At 42.3% G+C, this 16974-nt stretch overlaps 1 protein-coding gene across 2 annotated transcripts in view; it reads right to left on the minus strand.

The window, feature by feature from the left end:
* Window positions 1-12603, minus strand: part of ARHGAP10 (Rho GTPase activating protein 10) — a 144744-nt gene extending 132141 nt beyond the window's left edge. For both annotated transcript variants that reach the window (XM_039550703.1, XM_039550702.1), the window contains exon 1: window positions 12293-12603. In XM_039550703.1, the coding sequence (XP_039406637.1) occupies window positions 12293-12446 (154 nt within the window). In that variant the 5' untranslated portion in view covers window positions 12447-12603. The remainder of the gene's footprint in view (window positions 1-12292) is intronic.
* Between the last annotated feature and the right edge of the window lie 4371 nt (window positions 12604-16974).

Consider the following 16974-nt stretch of genomic DNA (forward strand, 5'->3'; position numbering starts at 1 on the left):
TTATTTATAAAAATACTGAAATTGAAATAAACATGGATAGAATTCTTTGGGAGCTATTTGACATTTTCGTGGTATCAGAAGCTTTTGTTTCAGGAGGGGCTCTGATTACTTGTTTCTGTTACATGCTGCTTGCCAACACAGTTAAGTTCCACTGAAAGAAACCTTTCTCTGTACCAGAGAGAAGTGGTGGGGAGGCACTATCAGATTAATTGCCCGTGTGGTTCAGCTGCTTCCTCCACCCAAAACAACACTGCTGCTTTTCTTCACTGACATCTTACTTCCTAATTCCATTTTTAAATGCATCGACAGTAATTTTGCCAAACTAATTTCCAAGAAGGCATCAAAGCCAGGTTCCTTCTAAACACTTTCACTTCAAAAACAACAAAAAAAGGTATGAGAGGAAAAAAAAAAAATACCTCCTCAATGAAGCAAGCTTTTCAATAACTTCAATAACTTTACCAATCTGAAGTGGACTTCAGTACATCCATGAAGTGTTATAGCAAGGTTGGCACACCTGTTTTTCTTCACATCTGGATACTTTCTATTAAAAAAGTGAATGACGAGATGTTATAAACCTTAGAAAAGCCAAACTGCTGACTGAAATTTCCACTGGAATAATTTGCATGGCAAGGGCAGAACAGCTGCTTTCTGAGCTCATACTGCCATGCCCTCCATACCGAGATGTCCACCACATGACTGTAGGAGAATATGGAGCATTCTTCTCTCAGATTCTACATTAAGCTAATTTACTTGAAAAGGATAAAAACAGTTTATAACTACTGCTCAATTCAAATAATGACTTCAGAAAAAGAGCAGTGGGTGCAGTCTCCCCTAATGCAGACAGGACTGATACACAACACTTGTCTGTGACATTTCAGTATTCATTAAATGCTTAATAGATAAATAATCCCAAATTTGAAGCAACAGATTAAATAGTGATGGAAATAAAGAGATAAACAGGTGAAGAGTTTGCCCAAAGCTGCTCACAAAGTCACTTCTCTAGACACAGCTTGGTTTTTTGTTCATAACATAAAATTATTCATGTATATGAAAAGAGAACTAACTTTGCAGACACGAACCATGTTCACTATAGGAAGATCCTCAGGACTAACAGCAACCTATTTCCAGCAACTAAAAAATAAAAAGTGCCCTATATGCAATACAAATGACGTTGCACCAAAATAGAAGATACTTTTGTAAATTAATAAAGAGGAATTCATACTTAAGACAGACTCTAATTACAGATACATGAAAGTGGGTAACAGAGGCAGGAAGGGAAACTGAATTTCCAGGTAAGTGAAGGCAAAGAATAATTTCTGTTGAGTCTCAAAGCTACATTTTCCAAATAATCTTTGCATCTTGGACTTCACACACTATATATTATGTATATCTGTATACATGCAGTAAAATTTTCTGTTAGGTTGTGTGTGATTGACCTTTCTCGTGGATCTTCAATCTGCTTGTTTTCAGATCTCAGCCCTCTCAAAGGGCATTTCTATTCACCAATACCCTCAGAGCAAGTTACACTACGTGGCTCAGTAGGTTCAAATCTCCTTCAGTTTTGCTGTAGGTCCTCAGCAAAGTTCATCCAAATACAGTGCCAAGTTCTACATATGACATTAGAGATGCAACACAAACATTTCCTCAGTTCAGCATACTAACTACACAAAAACTTGAGCTGCATGTCTGGAGCTTAGAACCACTCCTTCACAAACCATTGCAAAAACCTGCAGTGAAAGGAGAGACACAGGTGGCAACAATGAATTTCCGTGCTTCACTAGCTTGTTCCCTACCCCTCAGGATGGCAGCCTTCCCCCTGAGGTGCAATCCTACAGAACCCCATGGGACAAGCAGTAATAGTGCTGGAAGACGCACAGGTGTGTTTTGTGAAACAAAACAAAAATAGCCATGGAAGAGAGGAGCATTTCTTTTCAGCATAAAGCTCCTCTACTTCTTATGTTGGTTTTGGCTGGGGTAGAATAAATTTTCTTCTTAGTGGCTAACATGGGAATGAGTTTTGGATTTGTCCTGGACACAGTGACAGTAACAGGAATGTTTTTGTTATTGCTGAGCAGGGCTTACACAGAGCCAAAGCCTTTTCCACTTTTCGCACAACCACACTAGCGAGGAGACTGGGAGTGCATGGGAGATTGGGATGAGACACAGCTGAGATAGGTGACTCCAACTGATGAAGGGATATTACACAGAATATGCTGAGTTGGAATGGACCCACAAGGATCACTAAGTCCAATTCCTGGCCCTGCACAGGACATCCCCAAGAGTCACACCATATGCTCAAGAGTATTGTCCAAATGCTTCTTGAACTGTGTTAGTATTGGTGCTGTGACCATTTTCCTGGGGAGCCCATTCCAGTGCCCAACCATCCTCTGGGGAAAGAACTTTCTCCCAATACCCAACCAAATACTGATACAACTTCAGGCCATTCCCTCAGGTCCTGCCACTGGTCGCCACATAGAAGAGATCAGTGCCTGCTCCTCCTCCTCTGCCTCACATGAACAAGTTGAAGACTGCAATGAGGCCTCCCCTCAGTCTCCTTTCCTCCAGCTGAACAGACCAAGTGACCTCAGCCACTCCTCATACGGCTTCACCTCAAGGCCCTTCACCATCCTCATGGCCCTCCTTTGGATGCTCTCTAATAGTTTAATGCCGTTCTTATATTGTGGCACCCAAAACTGCCCCCAGCACTGGAGGTGAGGCCACCCCAGTGCAGAGCAGAGCGGGACAATCCCCTAATCCCCTCTCTTGCCCAGCTGGTGATGCTGTGCCTGATGCCTCCCCAGCACACAGCCGGCCCTCCTGGCTGCCAGGGCACTGCTGGCTCATGTTCATGTGCCCATCAACTGGGGCCTCCAGGTCCCTTTGCACAGCGCTGCTCTCCAGCCTCTCATTCCCAGTCTGCCTGTACATCCAGTGTTGCCCCATCCCAGGTGCAGAATCCGGCACTTTCCCTGGCTGAACTTCATATGGTTGGTAATTGCCCACCCCTCTATTTTGTCGAGGTCTCTCTGAAGGGCCCCCTGCCTTCAAGGAGTCAATAGCTCCTCCCAGTTTTGCATCATCTGTGAACTTGCTTAGTATCCCTTCCAGTCCTGCATCCAAGTTGTTAATGAAGACGTTAAAGAACACAGGGCTAAAGATGGAGCCCTGTGGAACCCCACTAGTGACAGGTCTCCAGTCTGATGTCACCCTATCCACTGCAACCCTTTGTGCCCAACCCATGAGCCAGCTGCTCACCCATTGCATGGTGTGTTCATACAGCTTGTCTAGAAGGATCCTGTGAGAGACAGTATCCAAAGCTTTACTGAAATCCAAAAAGATTACATCAGCTGGCTTCCCTTGATCAGCCAGGTGTGTTACCTTGTCATAAAAGGAAATCAGGTTGGATAGGCAGGAATTTCCACACCCTATGATGCCATGATCAGTATATAAAGTAGGGTGAAGAAGGAAGAAGTGGGGGAATGGTTGGAATAACAGCATTTGTCTTCCCAAGTAACCCTTACATATGATTGGGCCCTGCTCTCCTGGAAATGACTGAACACCTGCCTGCCCATGGGAAACACTGAATTAATTCCTTGTTTTCCTTCATTTATGTGCATGGCTTTTGCTTTCCCAGTTGAACTGTGTTTATCTCAACCCAGGAGCTTTCTGGCTTTACCCTTCCAATTTTCTCCCTGATCCCACCGGATGGGGGAGTGAGCAAGTGGCTGAGTGATTCTTGGTTGTTGGCTGGGGTTAAGCCATGACACTCTTAAAAAAAGGCAGTAATTCCAGGTAGTTTGATTTTTTTTTTTTTTTTAGCAAAGATGCTGAATCCCCTGGAACAAGGGAACAGCTAGGAAGAGGCACAACAGAAATTTGAAACTGTGCATTTTGAACTGACTGAAAGCATAAAATGAAGCACGATAAAAGAACAGTAATATTACCACAGAGCAAGTGTTTGAGAGCAGACAGGACAAAGTCAGCTTTGTTCCTGAAAAGCTTGCAGGCTGAGGAGTTGAACAGACAAAAGCTTTGGAGAAACAGTCCTTTGGCTCGTGACTGAGTTTGTCAGTCAGTCCAGGCCTCTCCAACAGAGAGAGCTTACAACCCGATATTTTAACAAGAAAAAGGTATGGACAAGTTACACTGCCTTGCTCTCAGAGCACCCATGTGTTTCAAAGGCTGACGCTATGCAGCACTCGCTGTCTGTTAATCCACATAAGCTGCAAGCTCAGCCCCACAACGGATTTCCAAGAACTGTGACCCACTGTCAAAATGATATTTTGACAAGTTTGTGTCAGGTCCTCCGTGGCCTGGCAGCATGCTCCCTCCACCTGCTTGTAAGATAGTGGGATGTCTTTTGAAGAAGCACATCCTAAGCAATTATATTTTCACTTAAAACTGCTACAAATTTCCTTGTATTATTTTTTGTTCCAACATACCTACATTCAAATATTATTATTTTTCAAAGCAAGCAACTCTAATGACTGACAAAATCACAGATTAAACCTAACAAAAATAAGATACTCTCTCTCTCTCTGCTTGGGAAAACAATCCAATTTTTGAGATTTGATACATCACAATCTGATTTTTCTTAAGGCTTAAACACTTCACATGTGACAAACTTCATACTCCTCACCATCAATTCATTCATTATTTCTAAGCCCCAATGCACCAGACTAATGGAGGAAACAGACATGTTTCAAAGCTAAAAGCCATTCACCAGCAACAAAGTGGCTGAGAACCTATTCCTGGACACCACACACAGTACAATGTCCTTCAAGGCCCAGCTCTGGTACACAGCCCTGCTCAGTTTCATCCTGGATACTCAATATTCCCTGCCAAATTAAACAAAGCATTGTTTTTCCTCTTCAAGGACATGAAGTCCCAACCAGCCAGGTGCACGCACAAAAGCTGACAAGGACCCAGGGAAGCTGTAACAACCAGATCTACTGAGACACAAAGCCCCTCTCTGATCTACCTATCAAGCCAATAACCTTCACTTGCCCAGTCCTCTCATTCAAAGAGGCAACAACAGGAGGTTTATTCAAAGGTCTGGGCTGTAGTAAAACCACAGTCTGTTTAATAACACTGTGATTTTCCATCCTTGTAGATTATTTTTCCCCTCAAACTGCTCCTTTCCCACAGAGGACAAGCCTAACACGAATGATTTACAGGAACTTCTGATTTAGCCTTGGCCTGTGATGGCCACATAGCTTCTGAGGGCCTGGATGTTTTCTCTCTATTTTTATCCTGAAAGATGAGCAAACACACAGGATGGAAAAGAACAACAAAGGGAGGAAACAAAAACAGGGCAGAAGGAGTAAAAGAACATGGTATCTGCAAGAAGCTCCATCTATAGTTACAAGCAGGTATGGAAAAACAACGTGACATTGAGATTGTCTGTCGCAAATTGCCAAAAATATCTGTTTAGAAAAAGAATTAGAGGACAGTGCAAACCAGGCCACAGACTTCCATTTCCGGTATCTTATTTCCCAGTAAGATACCAAAACACGTGCTTTGGACAGAAGGCACACATCTATCCCAGATGTATAATATAGGGCTTCATAAATTACTGCCCTCTCTCTATCAAAGTCACACCCAGAGGAAAACAACCTCCACAGAAGCTGCTGGGATGGAGCACAAGTGCCTGCTTCAACTCATTGCAAAACTGATGGCCGAGTTTAAACTTGGCAAGGAAGATGGGCTTGATGTAGCAACAAGGCAGATTTTGGGTGCTGATTAAGACTGACAACTACAGTGGGTGGCAGCAACCACCAGCAGAGAGATGATAAATTCCCTGAACAGTAGTTTCTTAAACTATTCTGCCAATATGTGCCCAAGTTTATTTGATCATATATTTTACATTCATTAGATGTTCCAGAAAGCATTCAACTGCTCCAAGTTTCTTAATTAGCCAACTCAGAAACCTGAAGACTTTTAAAGGATAACCAAAACACTGAGCATACTGTAACATCTTAAGGACAACTGTCATAGAACGACAGTAAATCTGGTCTCAAAACTCAGAAAAGTGGCATTAGATACAAAAGGAAGCCCCATCAGACATAAGCAAATCATAAAAATTATCTCAAGAAGCCACAACCCACACTATCAAAACATTAAGCATATTGCCAAGATGCTGTGAACTCTCTCTCTAAAACAGCCAAGCCCCTGGTTTTTAGGTTAACGTGCTAAGTGTTACCGTAGTGACTGAAGTTGGCATTGTAAAACAAAAGCACTACAGTCAATGTAAACTTTATACATTAATTATGTCATGTTACAAAACAGCTGGGAGGGAGGAGACAAGTACCAGGATGCAGCTCTTCAGTGCCATTCCAAACATGTTTCCCTGTCTAAAGAAAGGGCAGAGCACCCAGCCCTGTTTGTTACGTCCCAAAAAAATATCACCATAGCACTCTCCTTCCTGCCCCCTTGAAAAAACATCTGTGCCAGGCAGAAAGAGACCTTCTGCCTCAATAAAACTGTTATCAAGTTATTTTAGACTGGACTTGAGAAGTGTTACCAGTGTCATAAGCTCAGCTTGCTAAAATTTGCAACATTTTTGCAATACAGAGCTGGCAAGCACAGGATAATTTTAGGAACAGCATACACCTACAGCCTTAGCAGTGGGCCTATTTTTCTTCACTTAATTGCAAGCAGTTCTTGGCACTTTACAGCCTGTGGGGCAAATCCACTCTTTTTTACACCTCCTTAAGACAGACTGAGATTCCATATAACTTACATATAAATTACAATTCTTAAAGTCTTGTCTTTAAAAAAATATCAAGGAAAAAACCTTCTCAATATGATCTACAGACAACTTCTCTAAAAATTATAAACTTATTTCTGTTAGTTTTGTCCTGAAGGCTGACAATTACACTTATCAGCGATGCTCTCTTTAATGACCATTCACACATTTTATCTAAAGCTGAAGAATGACACATTTTCCCAAAATGATTAGAAGACAAAATCACTTCATTTAACAAGCTTGTCACTTCCTTCAGAACTGAGAAAATCCATATAAATTCGTGAAATTTCATATTTTCTGATATCACAAAAGTTCACTAGCACAACACTCTGCTTTCAATACAGAAAAAAAAAATGAACAGTGGAACATCTACAGGACAAAGACAGTAATGGAGCTAACTAGCAATTCAAGCTGAAGAGACGAGATTCAAGCTGGCAAACAGGCATCCTCCACTGAATGAGTCTGACACTTTTTATAGCCACTGACACAGTAACGAATGCTCTACTTTGGGTGGAGCTAAACAAAACGTTCTTTAGAGCACTTTCTTAAGAATAAGCATTTCCCTGGTCCTTGTACAGAAGCAACTTTATCTGCAAGCAGAAAAGAAAAAAAAAATAAATAAATAAAGTGCTGTCATAGTTAATTAGGCCCCAGCTGTGGCAATTATCTTGAAGGGAAGGGAAAAGCAACATTCTATTACATTATTATCAACAGCTCTTTCTTTAGGGAAAGCTCTATCAGATGGGCCCCAAAAACCTGTTTGCCTTAGATTTCTAATGAGCTCAATAATGGAAACATTTCCAATAGAAAGTTGGGGTTTTTTAAAGGTACATACAGCTCAGTAGCCTTTGCAATACTGCCTTTGCAGTAATTTTTATCTAACTTGACCCCAGTAGGGTATATATCAAATTTAAATCTCAGAGTGCTCACATACAGCATTGATTTGCTTATGGTTATCACACTTAAAGCACACCTTAAAATAGAAATAAAGCTTGGATTTGAGTTACTAACTGAAAAATAAATTAGCTTTCTAAAATGCTAAATGTAAAGATTTATTCTTTCAGAGGTCTCACTGAATTCAAGGCAAATTAATCAAATACAGAGCCCTAACTAAGCACAATTGCTTTAGGAAACTTTGCACACAATTTCAGCTAAGACCCTCTCGCAATATTCCCCCCTTCCCCATCAAGTAAGAATGGCATCAAGTTTTTACTCAACCTTTGGATTCTACCTAAACCTTTAGTGAATGTCCATTTCTTCTCTAGGAGTTATTAATAAGCTCTATATTAGTGGTTTTATCTTCTTTGACGTGCACTGGAATGTCAGTAGAACATTTTTGTTGCAGAAAATTCCTAAGACTTTGAAAGCTGGCACACATTACACATGGTTTCATAACTGCAGATTATACTAAAGAAAGCTTTAAAAAATGGACAATAAGTGCTTAAGAAAAAAAAATACCACAGCTCAAGTGGTCTGAGAGGATTTTATGCGGTGTTATTATGTGGTTTATCACAGCCTTTATATTCTCTTAATAATAAATATACCAGGTAAGGCCAAAACCTAACCTAGACCAATGTCTGAAAGGTCAACCACCACCACACACTAAGAGAACTGGCCAAGAAAAAGAATATGGGTTTGGACAACTCAGACATCAGACTGGGGCTTGGGACCAGGTTAGGTTCTTCAGCCATCTTTGTTAAAACAAAGACTCATCAGTAACTCCGTATATTCCAACAAACTCTTTCTACGCATTAAATAAATCTGGATCTCGTTTTGTATCCTGTCTGGAAGAGTGCAAGAAATAACTCTTCTGTAAAAACAAAATGAAAATAGCATTAAAAACCAGTCACTGAATATATTGAGCTGCAGTGGTTAGCCAGGATGCCCACTGCACCAAAAACATCCACCTTCTGTCTTCACCAGCCCATTACAAAGTCACCGAAGTTGACCCAAACAGAATTCTGCTCGGATTTGAGCCTAAATCCAAGAATGGGGAGGCTCTGCCTTCAGGCACATGGAACAGCTGTGAGCACACACTCACAAGTATCCTTTGCAAAGCCCCTGTGAGATGCCCAGGGCCAAAACCTGTACTCCTGCTGACTCTTCCTACTCTACCCTGGTGTCCCATAAGCAGTGGCAGCTTCTGCTGTAGGTATACAAAACAAAACAAACAAAAAAAAAACCCTTCAAAAATATCTTCAAAAACCCCCCAAAATCTCACACTCTTGTGAAGAGAACAAGAGTTGGACCAACATAGGCAGAAAAATTCAGAATAAATACATAGTATTTATCCAGTGTATTCTTTAGCTTCCAACAAATTGCACTGCAAATTTTTAAGAGCTCAGAACTAAACTTCTTAAGTTCCTTTAATGATTCAGAATAAGGATTCTCTGATCAGGCACCTTGAAATTCACTTTCACTGAAGCACAACTACCTCCATCCAGAAGTTATTTATAAACTATATTGATCCTAACTTGTTTAACTGAACTGGAATCCCATGAGAAATATGTAATTTCTATTTTTAAAAGCATATGTGTATACCACTTGTATTTACTGATCAGTAACAGTAGGGGAAAAATGGTTTTGTACTCCTTTTAAACACATTTAATTGTCATAAAAAAAGGAAGAGCTACCTATTGTTTATTCATCCTTCCAGTATTTAGCTTGAACTAGAAAACTTGGTGATTCAAAGCCTGACACAGGAAACAGACAGCTTTGAGTCACTCTTGTTTATCTTTCTATCACATTCTTGAAACTGCTGAAACTTTAAAGTGTAAAGATACACTTGCGGTATGCTTTACTCTAGAGATTCAACAATTTCAAAATGCAATTTTTTTTTCTCTTTTTTAAGCAGTATAGTCTTGTACTAATAAAAAGCAAATTCTTCTGAGTTTTAGGTGAAAAATACAATCGCATACAACTGAGGAGTCAAATGGAAAGGAGCCAATGAGAAGATCCACATCATGTTACTGTTGTGCCCTGCAAGACACTGATGGTTCCTGTGAATTAGAGGGAGTGGTAGCAGTATCTGCTTTCACCTGTCAAGATGTAACCCAGCGCAGGCAGCATCAAAGTCACTTACAAGGCTGTCTGTCAGGCAGGAAGTGGGATCTATTCAATTGCATCAGTTATTCACACCCAAAGAATCCCCATAACGTTTGTTGTCAGCTTTACAAGTGAAATAAGGAAATTGCTAAGGGAGGGAAATGCTGGCAGTCTCTATTGCAGTCTCACAAATTACACATTTCCCACAAATTCAAGAACAGTAGTGCACCTACTACATTTTCTATTTTACAGACCACTCAGAGCAGCTTATTACACTCACATATCAATTACACCAAAAGCAAATCTCATATTTTACCAGGTTCTAGAAAGATAGAGATTTTAGCTATTATTAAAATGACACTTTTTGTTCAAAAGACTAAACTCATTTTCTAAAAATTGTCAGCAACTGTTGTCTAAGAGACAGTCATCTAAGCTCACTACACCGTGCTTTACTATCACATTCTCAAAATTGCAGTGAGCCTATCTTTGTGCAGAAAATGCAGTTTGGACAGAAATGAATAGACCATTGTGTCTAGACCACTTCTCAAGCTTGGTTTTTGGAACAAATACTAATCCCATCTGGTTTTCTGACAGCAAATGAATCAGGTTCCTCAAAGAATTTAGATGATAACATTTTCTTCTGAAAACACAAGGAAGACCAATGCCCTAACCACTGGTGTTTTCGTGGGTTTTAACCTCTTGTGATTCCTCTGACTCAATTTATCTTTAAATGTCTGTTGAATAGTGGCACTCCTTCACCAGCACCAGAGGAAGGCAACTCAGCTGCAAACCTGTCACTCAGGGCACTCTAAAGAGGAGAAATAACTGCAGAAAACTGAAACATGGAAGGAAGGGTCTAACCTGTTTGTACTTTCCAAACAAGTATGCTGAAGACGTTTGTTAGAATAAGGTACAGCAACTAAACTCAAAAATAAACCTTCTGACTGTCATCTCAGAAAGGAAGGCATTACTTAGACCTGAATACCAGGCAGGATCTCAGATACCTTATCTAAATATTTCTCATGGGCTATTGTATTTCATCAAGCAGTCTCAGGCCAGGTGACCCTGGCCAGCACACCTGGCTTCCACCACACACAGCAAAGCACCGTGAGCACTGCACACAAAGCCAATTTACCAGCACAAGATTCTGGTGTGTTGTGGACACACAGCTGTGGACAGGACACTCATTTGAATTAGGGCTTTCCTCACCACAGCCAGCTCCATGCTTTCAAATTAAGTTTTGTATACATAACCGTACATGAACAACTGAGGGTTTGGGACAGTTGCCAAAATACTGTCTAGATGCTCCAGGAAGAGAAGTGGAATGATTTCCCTCTACTGTTCTTATCCAATTTTAGGACACTTCTTTATGTTACACTCCAAGTTAGGATGATTTATACAGACACTTCAAGTCACAGATTTTGAATAATCCTCTAAGATCATGATTTGCAGTAACTGAATGTTAAGTGGCCAAAGAATAACAGTTACAGATAAGTGAAATTTGATATGGCATTTTCTAGCAGAGACAAAACCAGAAAACAAGGTTTCTTTATTTACAGAAATGAGTTAATTCTGTTTCTAAAAACTTCACTGTATCCAGACAGCTACACTGATCACTGGCCAAACCCCTATCAGTTTAATGGAAACATCTTGACAGCATGGTTTCCTGCCTTCAGAAGTTTACCATACCAGAGGTACTGTACAGTTCTGAGAACACAGTGCCAGAGCACAGTATTAGTGTTTTATTTGAATAATTGCTATAGCAGATCATCCTGCTAAATATTTAGGCGACTACAAAACTGTGATTGAAGTTAATGGAAAAAATCACGTTATGACAATACTACACTAAGAACATGCATGAACATGGTCATCCGAGGCAAAAAACCACGATTCCCACATAAAACACATTACAGTTAACTACTTATATATACTACGTATATACTCAACGAGTAAACGCAGAAGTAACAAAACACTATCCCGTTTTAAGAGGCCAAAGGCATAGAACTGGTAACCAGCGCTGTCAGCACAAAGTCTAGTAATTCCTGACCACACTTCTTTTGACAAAGGTATTTTCCAGCAGCCTCTCCACAGGCTGCAAATTCTCAGACACGACAGGGTCATGGTCAGGTAGGCGATTCACAGCCGCTCAGCTTGCGGCGCGCCAGTAACACCTGGGACCGAGTCCTCCCGGCGCATTCCACAGGGCAGCCGGCTCCAGGCTCAGCACCGCCGAACACAGAAGCCAGGCCCGGCCCAGGAACCGGGCAGATGCAACAGGAGCCACCGGCGCTGCCACAGCCTTTATCCCTTATTCCACTCTGAGGAGAAGCGCTGGAGAGGACCTGCGTCTCCAGGCGGCTGATGGGGAACCCAAGGGAGCGGCTGGAGAACGCCAGCGCAAAGCTCTGTGCCACAAAGGCGAGCGCCGCCGGCTCAAAGGCGAAAGCTCCCGACGCCGGGCAGCCGCCCCCGCAGCTCCTCCCGCTCCCCACCACTCACTCTTGGTCGCGGCGATCAGGTTCTTCCCATCCTTCAGCAACTCCTTGATAAACTTATTAGTCTTCTCCAGCTCGGCCTCATGCGCTCTCACTCGCTCCCTGAACCAGGGGCTGTCCAGGTAGCAGTCACTGAACTCCAGCGGCTGCAGCCCCATGGCTGCCACCGCCGCGCCGGGGCTCGGCTCCCCGCGAACCGCAGCACCACCGCCTTCCGCAGCCGCGGCCACAAAGACGGAGCGGCGGCTCCCCCCGCGTACAGCTGGGCGCGGGCAAAGGCGAGCCGAGCTCAGCGGAGCCGCCCTCTCCGCAGCCCCGCCGGGACACGCCCGAGCGGGGCGGGCAGAGCCCGGCGCCCGCCCCTTCCGAGCTCCCCGCGGCGGCAGCGGCACCGGGCGGGGGGTTGGGACCGCGCCGGTGCTCCCCGGGCAAGGCAGCCCGGCTGGGGCGCTGCGGGCGTCCCCGAGCGGGGAATGCGGGCAGGTACTGCTACTAGAGAGCGCTCTCTGCTCCGCAGAGACACCTCGGCAAAGCTAGAGATGGGCAGTCACCAACAGCGTGAGGGGCAAGTGCGGGATTCTACACCTGGGGCGGGACAGCCCCGGATGTATGTATAGCCTGGGGAACGGGAAAGCAGCGCTGTGCAAAGGGTCCTGGGAGTCCTGGTTGAGGGAAAGCTGAATGTGAGTCAGCAGTGCCCTGGCAGCCAAGTGGGCCAGCTGTGTGCTGGGGACATCAGGCACAGCATCGACAGCCGGGCAAGAGAGGGGATTGTCCCGCTCTGCTCTGCACTGGGGCGGCCTCATCTCTGGTGCTGGGGGCAGTTTTGGGTGCCACAATATAAGAACGGCATTAAACTATTAGAGAGCATCCAAAGGAGGGCCACGAGGATGGTGAAGGGCCTTGAGGTGAAGCCGTATGAGGAGTGGCTGAGGTCACTTGGTCTGTTCAGCCTGGAGGAGACTGAGGGGAGACCTCATTGCAGTCTTCATTGTTCGTGAGGAAGAGGGGCAGACGCTGATCTCTGTGGCACCCAGTGACAGGACTTGAGAAAATGGCATGAAGCTGACTCAGAGATGGTTTCGGTTGGAGATCAGGAAAAGGCGTTTCACCCAGAGGGTTGTTGGGCACTTGAATAGGCATCCCAGGGAAGTGGTCACAGCCCCAAGCCTGACAGAGCTCAAGAAGCATTTGGACAACACTCTCAGGCACGTGGTGGGATTCTTGAGGTGTCCTGTGTAGAGCCAGAGTTGGACTCAATGATTCTGATGGGTCCCTTCCAACTCAGCATATTCTATGGTTCTATGATTATACCAGCCACTGGGCCCCCTCCACCTCATGGAAACGTCCGTGGGCTTTAGGAAGGGGCTGAGCAGGCTCTCAGAGGGAGGATGCACAGAGCAGCCTATGGGCTGCTTGATCCTAAATTGGCTATGGTGGTGGTGGTCTGCCAGCTGAGAAGGCTGGCATTGCTCATCTGCCCCTGTCCCACTTGTGTCTGCATGTGAAATACTCAGTAAAATAGATACAGACCCACCTTTATGTCTTGATTCAATAAACTAATACAGTCTCGTGAACAAGTCTGGGGCAAGAGCAAGACCTTGAGAAGACCACTCAATGCTGAATTGTTTTAGTTAAGAATGTTAGGAAAATAATGAAGAAGACAGAAAAGGCTTATAGTTATATTTGTATTTATAATTTAGCTATAATTCCATGGTTTCATGTAGTAGTGTAATTCAGAATGCTTTGGTGGGACTTTCTCAGGTGATTGGAGGAGTATATATTTTAGTCACAAGTATCTTCTTTGGGAGTAAATTCAATCTATTTTTTTTCCTGTATTTTGGCAAATTGAGTGTCAGTTCCCTCTCCCTTTGAAGCAATGAGCTTTGGTATTCATTAAATATGTTATTGTTGGGCCCACAGTTAAGCCTACGCTGCATGTCTGAGATGAAGATAACTTGGTGGTGTAACTATCAACCTTTTTCTGTATGACCCCATGCACTGACCTGCAGAAGTCAAGTATGGAAATAGATGGGCACTTTACAAATCTCATTTTTAATTACTCCTGTTCATAGAGCAGTGTATTGGGTAGTATTCAATTTTGCAAACATTTGGGTCTTATTAATAACTGTCCATTTGAGAGTTTGCTTCAGAAACCAGACTGAGGATGTGTGCTACCCATCTGACAGCAGCCACAGAGCTCAAGTGAGTAAATACAGAATTTCATGATCAAAGGCCAAGATAATGTCATCATTGTTCGTGTAGATAAGGATGATAAGAAAACACAATTATGTAAAGAAAGGGGTGGGGAGAAGGGGCTTGACATGAAGGCTTGTAAGTCTAGTTTCTGAAAGTAGTCTGAAAATGACTGTGGCCCCTCCAAATGAGATGCTACCTAAAAGTGCAGATGATTTGCCTGCAATCACAGCAGACCAGGAGGGGCTATTGAGAGCTGATCCTGAATGTTCACTTTTTCAGCCAAGTGTTCCACCTTCTAGGTAACATTATCTGATGATACTTATTTTCTAGTATTACTTAGCTGAGAAGTTTCTATGCTACTCAAAAATCAGTTTAAAAAGAATTGCAAACAAGAAAACCACCTTAAAAAAATAACAAACAATCCTTATCTCTGTTCAGATTACTGGAGCAGCATTTCAAGAGTAGATATGCCTTCCATTAGTAGTTTGTTTACTTTGTCCTATAGTTGTTTCAGCATTAAAATTAGAATAATATTTTTCATGCTTGTTTATAGTTATTGTAATTTCTCTATTATAATTCCACTGAAATGTTGTAAAGTAGTGAGATCCCATGCTTTGTGTGGAGTTGCTTGCACTCAAACACATGCACACAAAAAATTTTAAATGTTTATCTTAGTCCTGGGGGTTTTTAGCTGGCAAAAAACCCCACCAGGTCTAAAATTTAGATTTGTCTTACCATGACAGGCCCATTAGGGGAAAGTGGTCCACCTGCCTCAGTCATGTGAAGTGAAAATGTATTCCTTTCTAGTTGTAGCTATAAAGAGCAGTTAGTCAAACAGAAATACGTACATAAAAATAACACTTTTTCCCCCCAGAATAAAGAGAGTCAACTTCTATTTAAATAATAAAACAAGAAAGTAAATTCAGTACTAAATTGATATTCTACACTGTTTATCCAATTAATCCAAACAACATAGTGGGTTCCCACCACCACAATTATTAAGCATATCTTTTCCTAAACCTGACCCACCCATTCAAAATATTGTCGGACTCTGAAGCAGCAAAACTGTGATATAATACAAAAGATGGAAAACTGAGGAGAAATAATAACCCGTTAATTTATGCATGACAATTACCTACCTAATGAGCAATAAAAGGAGTTGCCCTTTTACCACTAATTAAGGCTTGAAGTGCCTTTACATCAGAAAAATCTCCTCTTTTCTGCCACTCCCTACTCAAGCTCATCAAATTTTACAGCCTTCTTGTAGCCTTTTTTAAGAGACTATGACATAAATTGACTGTGTGAAGCTCTAGCAATATCCTGCCCATAAACTGTGTATTTATCTTTGCTTTGGTTATTTTCCTTTGACATTCACTGCAAGCGTGGTTTCAGCAAATACCCTCTTCAAGTCATTTTGTACAACAGGCAAACACCAGCATATCATATGTTTTGTTCCATTTTACCTTCCTTACGTTCTTTTCAGATTACCATTCTGATTTTTATGGAAGATGATATCCTGATGTGGCTGATTGTGTCTCCAGGCTGCATGTTAAGGAGAGACAGGTTAGAATGAGTGAAGTTAACTTTCAGTTTTACTGACAATTTGTTACAGAGCATCAATACCAGCTCCCACCATTTCCAACACACAGCTGTGTTGTTGAAAACATCATTAGCAACAGCAGCCTTCCAAGGAATTATAATTTCTTTCCTTGTCTAAGCACTTTTACCTCTGTTAGTCCTGTCATGGATTTAATAGAGGGTTTGGGAGTTTCCTTCTAACTCCCATTTTGCTTATGACTGTGTCATCATGGTTGGCTTGAAAGATCTTAGGGGTCTTATGCATATGTGAGATACCTCTAGGCTGCATGCTCCCTCTCCTCTCATCCATCAAGAGTTCATATATAAACAGACTGGTCTGCAACCACACACGATGCAGACCAACCTTATTTATTCTACTGCCAACAGTTTTTATGCTTATTAAGGCAATCATGTATATGTCTGAAAAGATGGGCATTCCTTTTTGGCACTTCTTTACAGCACAAACTTTACTCAAAAAATTATTTTAGGAAGCAGCTGTATGCTTTGTCAGTGTTACAAAACATTGTATTCTGTGGCCATTTTTTTTCCCTGGAGTGTTCCATCAAAAAGTTGTGAGTATGAAATTAACGAATATCCTCCCCAGCCTTTGAAATTAATGGACTCCTGTGAATTCCAAGGATTTTACACTGCCATATTTTAGTAGTCTCCCTTCACAAATGGGTCAAATTGGCACACAGTAATACTTCATTTTTGTTTAAAATAGGCACTATAAAGAATTTATGCTATCCATTAGCATTTATTTGCTCTGACAAAAAATACAGTTGAATTAGTTTGGAGAACCGTGGAGTGCCAGAGATAATTGCTCATTACAGCTATTTGGTACAGTCCAGCTCTTGTTACACCTCACGGATAGGTGACACAGGTGATAATTGCATTGCGTTTTTTCTC

This window comes from Corvus cornix, chromosome 4, assembly GCF_000738735.6.
Source record: "Corvus cornix cornix isolate S_Up_H32 chromosome 4, ASM73873v5, whole genome shotgun sequence".
NCBI lineage: Eukaryota > Metazoa > Chordata > Aves > Passeriformes > Corvidae > Corvus > Corvus cornix.